Here is a 15495-nt window from a genome sequence, read left to right as displayed (position 1 = left end):
TAGCCAGAGGAGTTCAGGAGGATAAGAGGCTCTTACAGCAATATGGGGGGGATGAAGTAGTGGAGAATATCCATTAATTAATGAGGTGAATGAAATTATGATGAATCTAAAATGGCTGATTTCCTTCACTGCTTTGTAAATTGAACTTTAAACAGAGTAAGTTTATTAAAATATTTTTAAAAAGGGAAAGTAACCAAAGCCCTGCTAGAATAACAGTTCTAAATAATGTTACTGTAGTTATTCATTAAAAAGCAGCAAATAGTTGGCGACGTTGGAACATGTCCAATAATACCATGTTTTGCAATATTTGTTTTGGGGTTTTTAATGGAAAATTCCTGGTTCCTGCCGTTCTTTTCAATACATAAAACTCGGTCAGAAGCACGGTTTCTAGATCTCATGGTTGTATAGAAAAGCATACGAAAATGTGAATAGGAGTTCAAAATTGAGAAGAGCAGTAAGAAGTATGTCAGATGCAGTCTGTGCTGTGGCTGTGAGTATAAGCAAGGCAGTTTTTACATCTGTGTATGACATTGGTGAGAGCAGCAGTGAGATACCGTATCTGATTTCGGTGCTCTTATCTTTTTAAGCCTTGAAAAATTTTACAGAAGTTGTCTGGAAGGGTTGGAGGGCTAGAAGGATATTTGTATGGACAGACAGATCATTGATTTTGGGTTGGTTTTTTCTTTTATTTTTCAAATTGCCAACATTTTTCCAGTGCTTGCGTTACACATAATATAATGCATTTCATTTGACAGTAGGTTTGCTTCTCTTAGATGACTTTCTGCAAGCCTTTGAGAAGCAGACCACAGATGAACTCTTCTAACAGTTAACAGATTAACTTCTAACTCTGTAGAACATGAGTTGGAAGTCATTGAATATTTTATTCTTAAGGCAGAGGATGGCCTTGTCCAGCAGCCCTGGCATCCCTGTGCAACTGGAATTACAGCACACGCAGGGTCCCCACTGCATCAAAGTGGGACAAATTGGAGGGCAGATCCCCTTCCACGTAGGACAGAAGGTCAACCATTCCTTTTGCATCTGAGAACACTGCAGTTCATTATGTGTAATTCACTAGTAATTCACTAAAGGATACTTAGGATTCACTACAGGATTATGAGTAATTCACTAAAGGATATTAATTTGGCCTGAGAGCCCAGATCTAGAAGCTGAGCCCTGACATGTTAGACAAATTAGGGATCACACCCGAATTTTAAAAGGAATGACTGGCCGTGGCAACAAACTGCTGCAGGACATGGTAAATTCTGGGTTGCTTGATATTTTTGAAGCCATCTGGAAAGTCACACTATTGTCAGATGCGAGTTCTTTGGTTCACGGGGCTAGAAGGACAAAAGTTTTGAGTTTCTAGGTCTGTGGCAAAATGGAAATTGAACTAGATATCTAAAGTGTATTTTTGATATTAAACATCAAAGAGTCACTAAAATAGGAGTTTTGAGTAGAGGTAACTCTGGGTGGAGGTTCTGGTTCATTAAATTCTCCAGTTTGACAAAGTGCTTGAGCACATGGAGCTTGGTGTTGAAAGGGAAATGATTCAGGAAAGGGGTGATGTTAGAAACACAGGTAAGAAATGACAAAAATAGGTTTATCTCTAAGGAAAGGCAAACTGGCTTATCTAGTGAAAACCATCTCAAGGCCAGATGTTTAAGACGAGATTTTCTATTTGAAAACCCCCTACTCAAAGCTGATGTTGGGGGGCTTTCAGGCTGTAGAGGAGTTTGTGATGTGAGTCAGTAAATCAGTGTGACACTTTTCAAAAAGCTCAGAGAGAAGGATTGAGCAGCCCTTCCTCCCCCAACGTGGAGGCCAAACCTAGAACACAGTGTCTGTTTCCAAACCCTCCTTATCAAGCTCTGAACGTCTCAGTCTGAGATGCGACTTCCAAATTTTAATTGTTACAATTCCAGTCAGTTGCTAGTCTGCTGCTGCGTTGGCTGCTGTGCCCTCCTTTCAGTAGAATAATCTTGGGTGCTTGTCTTTTAAAATTTAAAATGGCTTGTACGTTTTCAGTAATCAATTGTCCAAAGGACAGCACATTCCTGTTGGACTCGAGCACTTATAGGGCTGTAGTCAGTCTGTCTTCTCACGGAGTCATTTTCTTGGATGGGAGTCATCCCCTTGTGTTGTCCTCCTGCTTCTCCCGCACACACACTGTTGAAACAAGGAAAAGGGACCAATATCTGATTGATAAGGGCAAAGAGAGGAGCTTCTTCTCACTTCTGTATTTTCCGGGCATGAAAATGCCTTTTTTGTGGATTTGTATATCCTGGTTTTGTAGCACATGTCTACGGCTACACTCGAGCTACAGCTTTATTAAACATGGCAGTTCTCGGTGCTGCTTTTCAGCTCCAGGGCCACTTGACCATATCTGTGTTACCAGGCACTCTTGGCCTTGAGTTCCATGCAAAATCTTGAAAAAATTCTGTGAATCGGTCAGGAGTGCACTGGTTGACCCAAAACTGTGTCAAAGACAGCTACGGTGATTTAATAATGCTGCAGAGGATGGTGTGTAGATGCAACAGTGCCTCTTCCTGGGCACTATTTAATTTACTAGTATTGATGTGTCTGTACCCTCAAGTGAGGATAGACCTGTTCCCATTGCCTGGTGAGGTCTGTGTGGTGAGATGTTAGGTGGGAGTGTCAACCTCCTTGATGGCTCTAAAGAGGGGTCTGGACAGGCTGGCTGGATGGGCCAAGGCCAATGGTTTGAGGTTCAACGTGGCCAGGTGATGGGTCCTGCACTTGTTTTACAACACCCCCATGAATGCTACATCTGGGCCAAGGCCAATGGTTTGAGGTTCAACGCGGCCAGGTGATGGGTCCTGGCACTTGTTTCACAACACCCCCATGAATGCTACACGCTTGGGGAAGAGTGGTTGGAGCTGCCCAGGAGAAAAGGGCCTGGTCTTGGGGAAGAGTGGTTGGAGCTGCCCAGGAAAAAAGGGCCTGGGGATGTTGGTCGACTGTTGGCTGAATGTGAGCCAGCAGTGTGCCCAGGTAGCCAAGAAGGCCAACAACATCCTGGCCTGTCCCAGCAATAGTGTGGCCAGCAGGACTGGGGCAGTGATGGTCCCCCTGTACTGGGAACAGGTCAGGCCCCACCCTGAGGGCTGTGTCCGGTTTTGGGCCCCTCACAACAGGAAAGACATTGAGGTGCTGGAGCGTGTCCGGAGAAGGGCAACAGAGCTGGTGAGGGGTCTGGAGCACAAGTCTTGTGAGGAGTGTGTGAAGGAGCTGGGGGTGTTGAGCCTGGAGAAAAGGAGGCTGAGGGGAGACCTTATTGCTCTCTCCAACTCCCTGAAAGGAGGGTGTAGCCAGTGGGGGTCAGTCTCTTCTCCCAAGGAACAGGCGATGAGATGAGAGGAAATGGTCTCAAGTTGCCCCAGGGGAGGTTTAGGATGGATATTAGGACAATATTTTACACTGAAGGGGTTATTAAGCCTTGGAAGAGGCTGCCCAGGGCAGTGGTGGAGTCGCCATCCCTGGAGGTATTTAAAAGATGAGTAGATGTGGTGCTGAGGGACATGGGTCAGTGGTGGGTTTGTCAGTGTTGGGTTGATGGTTGGACTTAATGGTCTGAATGGTCCCTTCCAACCTGGACAATTCTATGATTCTGTGTTACTCCCCTGAAGACATCCCTTGCTACACCCCCAAAACTGACGGGCTTGATTTACTGTACTGTGATTGATGTATCTGGAAAAAGACTAAACACAGCAATTGAAAAAGTTCTGTCACTCTGTGACTCGTGTTGGGGACTTCTCTGTGCCAGTGCAGAAATGGAAATAAGGAGGGATCTTCAAAATCTGTGGAGAGAAATAGGCAGCCCTCTCCCTGGAAGGTCTAGCATAATTGTGACAGCCGTCATCCCTCTCCTGCTTTTTGTAGGGACCTTGGAATTCTTCCTTGACTTTCCGGAGGCTGCTGTTTGTCTGCTCTCGCTTGTAGGGATTGTACATGAGCTCTGTCATGTCTCCTGGAGTTTGAGTGATCTCTTCACCCTACTCTCCTGCAGGAATTGTAATAAACCCTTGACTCGTAAGAGCATTGACAAGAACAATAGAAAATGCTTTGATCTCCTTGCCAAATTCTCTCTGCCCTCCATCTGCCAGCCCTTCTTCTCAAGATCTTGGGTTCTGAAGGAGGTGATCTTGTCATTTGTGTGCCATTTGGATCTGTAGTGAGGAGACTTAGGAAGGAAAAGAGATTAAGGAAGCATATTGTGATATTTTAATATTTTTTTTCCAGTTCCATTTCTGGTCTTTGCAGCAAAAACATTGGATACTCATTGTTCTGGTACCTGGGGAAGTTTAGGAGTTAAAAATGCTTTTGATGAGCTACCACGATGATTGAGTTACAGGAGAAGCCTGCCTTTGGAGGGAAAAAGGCTGGAGACTTATTTCTTTAAATGAAAGCTCAGCAATAATTGGATGTGCTGCACTTTTCCTTGTTAGGGCAGGAGATCTGTGACAACACTCCAGGTTCAAAAGTTACTAACTTCAGACATGGGACTTCAGTCAAATCAACTTTGGTCCCACAGGCCACTAGAATTTCCGCTAAGTGTGTTTTTATCTTCTTTTTTTCAAGGGAGCAAGAAAAAGTTAGGGCAACTTGAACTCTTCAAACTTAAGATTCAAAAGAGTTACGGTTCATAAGTCTCATGTTGTAACTCGTTAAAACTTCTCCAGAAAAACTCAACCTCTGGTCTCAACCTAACGGTTTCAGAATATGAGATTTCTGTCTGGTGGATACCTAGCAATGGGCAAGATTTGGTCTGAAATCGAGTTGCAGCTTTAATTATTGAGCAACCATTCTCTGTCAGGAGCAGCGGTTTATCAAAAGCAGAAGGGTACTAACTGCAGGTTTATTGAGGAAAGTCTAGGAAATACTAGTAGAAGAGAGAAATGCTATTTAAACACTTCAAAGAAAATAAGCCCTTCTCCACTTGTGTTCATGGGAGGTTGCTGCTGGGCTTGTTTGGAGGTGGACTGTTGGGCTGCCATCTCTGCCATGTGTGACTTGGACGAAAATTGATCTTTCCTGGGTATAAGGTACTTTCCATGTGCCACAGAGAACTACTGAACTGAAGTATTTGCTTTTTTCCATTTTTACCTTGTTTTTAGTCTGCTGGAAACCATGTCTCACTACACAGACGAACCAAGATTTACCATAGAGCAGATAGACCTGCTTCAGCGCCTGAGACGTACCGGAATGACCAGACATGAAATCCTCCACGCGCTGGAAACCTTGGATCGTCTTGATCAAGAGCATAGTGACAAATTTGGAAGAAGGTCTAGCTACGGAGGTGGTGGTTCCTACAGCAACAGTACCAACAATGTCCCAGCATCTTCCTCTACAGCCACAGCTTCAACACAGACACAGCATTCTGGGATGTCCCCGTCCCCCAGCAACAGTTACGACACCTCCCCACAGCCTTGCACTACTAATCAGAACGGGAGGGAGAGTAACGAGCGGTTGTCTGCGTTCAACGGGAAGATGTCACCTACCCGCTACCCGCTTGCAAACAGCTTGGCTCAAAGGTCCTACAGTTTTGAAGCTTCTGAAGAGGACTTGGACATTGATGACAAAGTGGAGGAACTGATGAGGTTAGTAGAAGTCTTTGTAAAAAAAGTTTGGAAAGTCAAGGTGAGAAGTCCCTCAGAAGAAATCTGCAGGTTGGAGGCCTGCTCTAGCAGTGCTAGGTCTTCCCAAGAAAGCGGGAGGTGGGTTAGAAAGCTATTCCCCTTCTAGTTCCCTAATGGGCACCATCCCAGTACCTCTCACCTGCCCCTTAGTCTTGTGTTTAGTTTACTGTGTCCAGTTTTTGGGCCCTCTACCATAAAAAAGACATTGAGGTGCTGGAGCGGGTCCAGAGAAGGGCGACAAAGCTGGTGAGGGGTCTGGAGCACAAGTCTTGTGAGGAGAGGCTGAGGGAACTGGGGTTATTCAGCCTGGAGAAGAGGAGGCTGAGGGGAGACCTTATTGCTCTCTCCAACTCCCTGAAAGGAGGGTGTAGAGAGGTGGGGGTCGGTCTCTTTTCTCAAGTCACAGGCGACAGGACGAGAGGAAATGGCCTCAAGTTGCTCCAGGGGAGGTTCAGGCTGGAGATTAGGAAAAATTTTTGGTTGAGGCCCCATCCCTGGAGGTGTTCAAAAGACAGGTTGATGTAGTGCTGGGAGGTCTGGTTTAGTGATGGTGATGCTCCTTGTTTGTTGTGTGGGTGTCTATTTTTGTCAGTTAGATTGATGGTTGGACAAGATGATCTTTAAGGTCCCTTCCAACCTAGAAGATTCTGTGATTCTGTATCCCACGGGCTGCTTTGCTGTTGAAATATTTTTTTCCATACTTTACCAAAAATTGAGATCCATGTCTGTGTTCAGTTTCCACCCTTCTCTTACCAGACTTCCCAGTGTCAATTCACGTGCCTGCTCCTCCACTGCTTCCCACCAGTTGGATTCCCTTCCATATGTAGAGGAAGTTTGGAATCTGCTTGGTTAATGCTCAACCTAGAAGATTCTGTGATTCTGTATCCCACGGGCTGCTTTGCTGTTGAAATATTTTTTTCCATACTTTACCAAAAATTGAGATCCATGTCTGTGTTCAGTTTCCACCCTTCTCTTACCAGACTTCCCAGTGTCAATTCACGTGAACCTAGAAGATTCTGTGATTCTGTGTAGGTATCCCATGGGCTGCTTTGCTGTTGAAGTATTTTTTCCCATACTCTACCAAAAATTGAGACCCATGTCTGTGTTCAATTTCCACCCTGATCTTACCAGACTTCACACACCTGCTCCTCCACTGCTTCCCACCAGTTGGATTCCCTTCCATATGTAGAGGAAGTTTGGAATCTGCTTGGTTAATGCTTTCCAGTGGGATCTGCAGAGCACGTAGATTATCAGTTTATAGTTTGTGGCTGGGGCTGACTCTCCCTGGGATTCACAAGGCCTGCAGATTGGCCCAGGAAAATACAAATAATAAAGAAGAAGCAGAAAAACTTCAGTGAGAGCCCGTTGCCTGGTTGGTTGGTTTGGTGTTTTTTTCCAGACTGACCTTCCTTTACTTTTAGCTGCTTCCTTTTCAGCAGGATGGCAAAGATTAAAGGAAGGGATTATACCGCTGAGGATGAAGGTCAGAGTCAGTGTGCTCCATAGCAAAAAGAAATAAAAGGAAAGGCCAAATGTCTCAAAACATTTTTGGTCATAATGTCTTTTTTTTTTTTTTTTTCCCCCCCTAAAAAGTACCTATGAGAGAACTAGAGGGTCCATAAGCTCCAGGATGAAAATACATGTGAAGGAGTTTGGAGATTTAGGGTAAAGGTGTGGCTTTTAGGAGAGAGGATTAGAAATGAGCGGTAAGAAAAGTGAATCAGCCTCATTTACTGGTGGGTGGAAGGTAACGGAGAGGTGTAGGAAGGTGGTGAGTACAGCAGGATGCAGGAGTGCCCCCTGCCAAAGTTTAATCATTCCTTTGAGTTTGGGGTTCCTGGGCAATAAGTCTTATTTAAATTAAAGCTACTTTTATTTGCAGGCATGTGGAGGATGAGTGTTGGGTACAGAAATAAAAATGAACCCACAACGTAGCATTTATTTTGCATTTACATTTGCAGGCTTGAATCTGCCTTGAATGTCACTGGGGCAGGAGGATTGAAGGGGAAGGGAAATTACCAAGTAATAAAGCCTAATAAAGCCTGGTTTTAATTGTCTGCCCTTCTCGGGAAGGGAGGGAGGAAGAGGAGGGAGAAGTATATGTTCACTGCAATGGAAACGTGCTCCCTATCACAGTCCCTGCACAACCTCCACATTATTTACTTCTTAGCACAGTTTTAGTCCTTTCTGAACTATCCTTGCACACCTTGAAAAAAATCATACAAAGACTGTAAATAACTGGCACTGGGTCATTGGGTGCAGGCTGTGGACTAAGGAAGTAGGGGACAGAGATTGCAAAATCTTTTCTCCTTTGGGTCTTTTCCTTGAGAGGCTGGAGGAGATTTGGGTATGTCTCTTCATTTGGGTAGCAAACCATGCAGACCCTGCCATCCTTTCTTTTTTTATTTTTTTTTTTTTTGTGCCTCATTTTTATGACTGAGGGTTTTTATGCTGGTACGAGAGAGATTTATTCATCCCTGTGTAATGAAACTTTGTACATTCCATATGGCAGTGCTGCACCTAATATGAATTATATAGGACATGAGTCATCCCTTCTGCTGTGAGGGTACTTTGATCAGACGTGACACTTGTTAAAAGAAGTGTCCACTGCTGAGGCACTTGGACGATTTTAACGCCTACCTTCCCCGTCCCCTAAATAAAGGAAATAGAGCCATTTTGCATCTTCAAAGTCCACTTTGGTCTGTCTGTCTTTTTGTTTGTTCTTTTGTGGTTTGTTTTGTTTTGTTTTGTTTTCTTTTGGTAGGAGGGACAGCAGTGTGATCAAGGAGGAAATCAAAGCCTTCCTAGCCAATCGGAGAATTTCCCAAGCGGTTGTTGCACAGGTAACAGGTAAGAGCTGGGGAGCCCTTGCTTCATTTTGGGGGGAAATTGTGTGGAACTGCCTCTCGGTGCTCGGTGCAGATGTTGGAATATTGCTTGGCTTTCTGCATTGCAGTGCAGATCTGTCAGCTTAGTCATGATAATGTATGCCTTTGATTTAAGACCCATTGTCCCGCACATCATGGAACTTCCCCAGTGAATCACTTTTTCGTTCTTTTTTCCTTTTTTTTTTTTTTTTTCCCTTTTTGTGGCTTGTGCTAGCAGATTTTTATTTTACAGCATGATAATAAGCCCAAAGTTCTTATCTTAAAATGAAAACCATTTTCCTTAATTCTTAAATTGTTTGTTGAGTGCGGCAAATAGATGCATATCTGCATCTCTATGTATGGAGAGAGATACTATATGTAATATGTATTTCTATTATAAACTGCGTATGAAAAGTCAGGGGACACAGCTCTAACTGGTATCACCACATCCAGGAGTCAGATTATGATAGTTTGAAGTTTTTCAATCGCTTGCCTTTGAGTCATGGTTAATGAAAACCAGATGTGAGGTTGAGGGGCTGACCATGTTGGCTCTGATTTTACCTAGAAGGAGTAGTTCTCTTTTTGCCCTCTGCTCTGTCCCTTCTCTCTTTAACATTCAGGACAAGGGAACAGACTGCAGTGATACCATTTCTTCCTTGGGTGTGTTTCCAGAGCTTTACACAAAGAGTAACCAAGTCTTAACTGCTTCTCTATGGGGTGGGGTGCTCTTAGTTCTCCTGTCCAGGCTCACAGTGCTCATCTGGAATAGCATACTTAGATTGAAGACTTGATGATAAAATTGAGATAGCTCATGTTATACCCATAACATTTATTCGTTTGCAAATGCAAGCTTGAATAAAGGATCTTGAAATAGCTTGTTTTTAAGGTTCCTTGCTGCCTAGGAATGCCAAACCAGCAGGAGGGAAAGTTGTTCTTTTATGATATTTCTAGTATTTGAAATGTCACGAGAACCCATCTGCCTGGGAGCTCTGGGTTTGCAGACATGCAGCAGCTGAGGTAGGTGGGCAGAAATGGGTATTTTGAGCCATGGAGCCAGGGATTCCTTCCACGGCTCCAACTCTTCTCTGTGATCTTGGGCAAAACTCCTTGTCCTTCTCTGGTTTCAGTTTCATCTGTAAAATCATGAGATCGACACTTTGTATAGCTCTAGGAATGTAATTAGCTTTATCAGATATTAACACTAGTACTTCAAAAATGAAATACTGAGTCTGTTGGTTTAAATTGTACCTGAACTCTGAAGTTGTGGATCATCCCCTCCTTTTGCTCAGTCCTTGCCTGGATATGGCCCTGGAATAACCCAGCTCTGAATTAACCTCTGTATAACATCCTTCACGTCTACCAGCAAGTCAAACTAACTTCCCCTTCAAGAGAAGAGGAAAAAGTTGCAGAAATGGTCCCTTCCAACTCTAAAAACTCAGTGAAAAGAGTCTTTTCAAAACAAGCCAGCATTTTATTTTTTTTTTAATCCGTGGGACTACTGCATGCAGGGCTGTTGAATCAGAATCACCACACCAAGTCTAAGAAGAGTCTGTATCAGTAAAAGAAACTGATTTAATTATTTTTTTATTAATTTTTAGTATTATAATATGATTAGCCAGATGTCTCAGTGCATGTTGTGATACCCCAGCAGCCGGACTGTAGCAAACCCAAGACCAGTCTCAAGATCCCACTCAACCCTGCTGTGTAACATGAGGGGAATCCAGAATTGCACACACACAGTGAGCAGAGAAAATACAACCAGATGCCTCTTTTCTAGCCCGTCAGTGGGACAGAGCAGAGACTGAACTAATGACACTGTGATAATACCTTGTTTTCAAGCCAAATCAATGGGAAAACAGGTAGGATCTAAAGGTTAAATGGCTACGTCCTTTTGCAGCTGACCCAGTAGTGTCTCCATGGACCTTTCCGAGAAGAAAAGAAAGTGATATTTTGCACGTGATGCTGTTTCTCAAGCAGAGAGAGCTGCAAGGCTTGCTCTGCACCGTGTCACACCAGCCTTTTCCTCCTGCCACCCTTGGCAGTTGAGCTGTGTCATCCTCCATGTGCTCGGTGGGAAGGTCCAGGGGAGCCCATTCATTTGAAATATAACCCGTAGCCTCCTGCATGCAGATGCTAGTGCCACTAGTAAGCACAGAGTTATGGCTTATTTGAAGGGAATAGTAAATCTCAAAGAGATGTTTGAGGACCAGATTAAAGAGTGTGTACTCAGCACTACTGGATAGAAATGTCGGCTTTCTCTCAAAAGAAAAATGTCTCAAAAGAGGCATTTCTCTTTTTTTTTGTGGTTGGACTCAATGATCTCTGAGGTCCTTTCCAACCACTACAATTCTGTGATTCTGTGATTCTGTGAAGAGTGACTGAAAAGAACTCAGGACAGAGATTCAGAGCAGAAAGTGTGTCCCGAGGCTCTCACTCCCAGAGTTGTCTGAGGCCCTGATGAGTGTTAGTTGACTGGTGTATTCTTCAGATGTATCCAACATCCCTTCCCATCCAGCTGTGAAACAGGCTCCCAGGGAAGGCCTGGAAACCACTTTGGGTTCCTTAAAAAAGCCATTTTGCAATGGCATTGCAGGATATATGATCCCAAATGGTGTCATCTCAGTATTTACAGTCTTGGTCTTATGGGTAAAGCTGTTCTGTAAATAATTCAGTAAATAAGAGAAAAAAAATAGATAAATAAAACCCAAAGAGTGGTCAGTAGGGTTGTAGGGGAGGACCACAGGAGTGAAATGATGCCTTCTCAGAGTCCTGTTCAGCCTCCAGTGATCTGTTAGGGGAGAACTTTAGAGTAGGGTAGATGGTTGGACTTGATGATCCCGAGGGTCTCTTCCAGCCTAGATGATTCTGTGATTCTGTATTTCAGGGTCCTCTTTATTTATTGCACATGGAGGTGGAACCCCGTCCTGACCTACAGAGAGGCTGTGAAAGAGTGTGAAAAGGGGGCAATTCTGCAAGAAAAGATCAGTAACCCACAGAGGCTGCTGTGCTCACAGCCTCCAGCCCCGTTGGTGGTGATACAGACATAACCAGCTCTTTCTGGAGGCTGCAGTGCAGATGTTGGGCATATTTGACTTGCCCATGCTTTGGCTACCACCCTGCATCAGCTGGAAGTCATTTGTTTAGCCCTTGAAATAAACGCAGAATAGCATGGCCTCAGCTTTTAACGTTCATCTCTTCTGCCCCAGGAGGAGAGGCAAGAAAGATGTGAGAAATTTATGGGTGGTTCTGTTCAGAAGGAGAGTTGTTTGGCTTGGCTTCCCATGCTGTCAGCTTTCTCCTTTCTGTCTTTACCAAATTCTTTACTGCTACAAAAAATTGTTTCTGTAATGGGAGGGCGTAATGGAGTATCTGATATTAGGGATATTAGACCTTTAGCTGGGAACCTAAAGCTTTGCTTCCACTTCTTAGATACGGCTGGGTTTGAAGTTGGCCAAATTGGATGTGCAAGTGATGAATTTCAGTGTATCTGTATGTCTTCAAATTGCAGGTCTTGGGTTAGCTCCTCAGAGAGTGTAACGTTTCCCTGGTGCTTATGACCCTCTCTGTCCCCAGTCTGTATCTTCTCCAGTTCTATCCCTGCTGCAGGAACCTCCACTGCAACTTCTGCCCCTCCAAACTTCCATTTTAGGTTATTCTGCTAATTCTTGGAGCCATTTAGGATTTCATTGAATGAAAAATTTCATTCTCCTTTTTCTCATCGTAGTTCTAATATCGCGATGTGATAATAGAATACACATTCCTACATCAGGCCCTGTCCTCCAAAGCACACGGGGCAGCTCTGCATTTACAGAAAGCAACAGTAAATGACTTTTCCTTTTGTTTTTCCTGTGCTGCAGCACAAGGGGATGGGCAGTGATGGAGAGGGAGGAGAGGCAAGAGGGGGACACAGAGCTGAAGGTTAAAGTCAGCTGTTGCGGTAGAACAATTCTTTAGGCTCTCTCAGTCACTATAAAATTACCAGAAACTTTAAAAGTCATTTAGATAATGAATCTGACAGGGAAAATTAAACCTGGAAGACATTCTACAGGGCTGCCTGGTGGACTGAGAGAAGAGGGCAGGCTGGAAAATAGTAACAGAGGAGTCAATGGTGACTGGAAAATAAAGGAATGATTGATAAGAAGCAAAAACCCCAGCATAACACTTCTTAGTGCTGGTCCTAAATACAGGAGCTGCTTTTTATAGAAACTTTTTTAATGGTGTCTGTAATAAGATAAACAAGAAGCACTTGGGTTGGGCTCTGTATAAATAATCTCCTACTGATAAGAAAAATGACAGTATAAACAGGAGCTAATAATAGTTCCTGCTGAATTTCCTATCTTGTTATTTGAAGCTCCTTTTACCGTCGCTGCAGCTTACTCGGGGGTAGTTATTTAGCCCTCCATGTGGCAGGTGAGATGCCAGATTTTTATCAACAATCATTTGAAGTCGTGTGCTGCAATTTCCCTTAATTGCCAGCAGAATTGTGTCTGGATGCCGAGGCGGTCATGATCAGAAGGCAAAGGGTTAGAGAGACAAATGTAAAGTTATTAAGAGATGCTGCCTCTGAGCTCCCAAATGTGGATGGAGGGAAAGGGAAACGTTTCCAGAAACCAACATGGTTTTGTTGTGTACGACAGTAAAGGGGAGAGGGAGGGTTATGCAGAGGAGCCCTTTGCAGCCAGACGAAATGCTTTGATGGATGATGCCTCTGCAAGGTTTGGAACTATTACCTTTTCCATTTTTTACACATAGGGAGTGAAGGAATAAAAAAAACCCCAACAACTTATTTTCCTGAGGTCACCGTCTGCTGTGGCAGAGCAGGGATTTGAGTTCAGATTTCTCAGTTCTTAGGCTAATGCCATAAATACTAAACTACCATTAAAAAAAATTAAATGCATAGGCCTTGTTTTTTTTTTTTAAAACCAAAAACATCAAAAATAGAGCTTTTCAGTTCTGATGACCTTCCCAATTATTCTGCTTGCATAACTCAGGCCTGTCCCTGTCTTAATTGATAGGAGATCTCCAGGCCTGAGCTGTAGAATATGCTAAACACACAGCATCCAGCACGGTGGAGGGCAGCCTTGAAGCACGGCTGGACCATAAATAAAGTCCCTCAAGGTTTGGAACCCACACAGAAGGATGCTGAGCAAATGCAAATACAAACAAAGTCAAATTTCACTAGTTCCATTGTAAGGAGAACTTACAAAATTGCTGAATTACTGATCAGCTGCAGCGGCAAGAAACTGCATTTTAAAAAACATTTTTTTCCTTCCTTTTTTTTTTTTTTTAATACTCATGACAACACAGGGAAAGATTTGTTTTTCTATGATTTTGATCTTTGCAGGTTTTCTGTAAACAAGCTTTGCTAATCTCCTAAATTGATAGCTGTCCTTTGCAAGCACGTATGATGGGAATCTAGGCCTTTGCTTACAAACTGAAGAATTAAAAGCCCGTCAGTTACTTTCTTCTCCAAATCTGACGTATTCCAGGTGCTTCTAAAAACCTCGCCTGAAAGGAACATTAAAGACATGCAAAGTAGAGTCGCTGAACAAATCTATATGTGAAGGTGAAAACCAGTTACCAAAGACTTGATGAATAGCAGTTTTGAGGGTTATGAGCAGATTTGTACTGCAGATACCCGTTGCCTTCTATTGATGATGCATTTTGCCGTTTCTTTTATGTACTTGAAAGGGAAACTTTTTTCCCCCAAATAATTTATGTAGGAGAGAGTGGGGCTGGCCAGGAGAGCATGAATGCGCTGTCGTCTCCGTTTTGTGTATAATTAGGAAGTGTGACCTGCTCTGGGAAGGAGTGACGTGTGACACAAGAAGTCAGCATCTGAATTGCTTTAGTCCTTTGTGTTTGTCACTTCTTTCTTCACTGTTTTCTGCGAGGAAACTCGTGGTGCTCGTTAGAGCCTGTTCATGTCCTTACTGATGCCGAGCCCAGAGGATGGCAGTCTTGCTTGAGGTCCATGATGCAGTTTGAGAGCGAATTTCCTCAAGGCAGCTGGATTTTCAGGACTCTGGAGAACATATTGCATTAATCTGCTTCTGGCAGCAGGATGATTTCTTTTTTCCTGCCAGTGCAATTTCCTAAAGTAGCGTGATTACAGACGCTGTGACAGGATGGTACCGGTGGTGGTACTAGTCGTTGTCCCTCTGAGTCAACTGTATAAAACCCACTGGAGATGCAAGAAACTCTGATGTGACAATTTGGGGGGGTTTTAATTGAAAGGAGTGAAGGATGGGTTTGTGATTCAGACACTGTCCAGGGATCTGGGAGATCCTGGGTCAGTTCTTCTGTTAGGGACTTTGAATGTGACCTTGAAGCAGTTGGGCTGTTTGAATACAGTTTTTGGGGACTCTAAATGGAGTTGATACACAGGTGAAAGATAATTTATATCTTAAAAACCAAAAGAGGAGGAGAGGTAGAGGGAACCTTTAATAAGCTCAGCTCTTACCCCAGATCTTTGAACCGAGCTTTGGGGACTCTCAGTGGAGTTGATACAAACTCTGAACCGAGTTTTGGGGACACTCAATGGAGTTGATACAAACTCTGAACCAAGTTTTGGGGACTCTCAATGGAGTTGATACGAACTCTGAACCAAGTTTTGGGGATTCTCAATGCAGTTGGTACAAAGATGAAAAATAATTTATAGCATAAAAACAAGAAGAGGAGTGGTGGTGTAGGTAGAGGGAACATTTAAGAAGCTCAGCTTTTGCTACAGATCTCTGAAACAAGGAGAGAAGATAAAAACCAGAAGAGACTGGTGGGAAAAGGGATGTAAAGGGGCTTCTTGAGGTCATCTACTACATTCCTATGACCAGATGGAAGTTTGTCTGCCTAAGCCATACCTGACACCACTATGGAAATCTGCTAGCCAGAGGGCAAAACAGGCTGTGGGCTTTTATCTAGTGCAAAAAATGTTATGGACCTCAGTGCCATTTGTGAGATGCTGCAGTCAGACA

The 15495-nt window shown here is 43.6% G+C and overlaps 1 protein-coding gene across 1 annotated transcript in view; it reads left to right on the top strand.

Annotated features, from left to right (window-relative positions):
* Window positions 1-15495, top strand: part of HMBOX1 (homeobox containing 1) — a 120948-nt gene that overhangs the window by 54804 nt on the left and 50649 nt on the right. The window contains exons 3-4 of the mRNA XM_014947670.1: window positions 5136-5618; window positions 8422-8507. Of these exons, the coding sequence (XP_014803156.1) occupies window positions 5136-5618; window positions 8422-8507 (569 nt within the window). The remainder of the gene's footprint in view (window positions 1-5135; window positions 5619-8421; window positions 8508-15495) is intronic.

The sequence above is a fragment of the Calidris pugnax genome, unplaced genomic scaffold, assembly GCF_001431845.1.
Source record: "Calidris pugnax isolate Ruff unplaced genomic scaffold, ASM143184v1 scaffold154, whole genome shotgun sequence".
Lineage (NCBI taxonomy): Eukaryota > Metazoa > Chordata > Aves > Charadriiformes > Scolopacidae > Calidris > Calidris pugnax.
The sequence above is the reverse complement of the archived record's forward strand: the minus strand, read 5'-3'. Positions and strand labels throughout refer to the sequence as shown.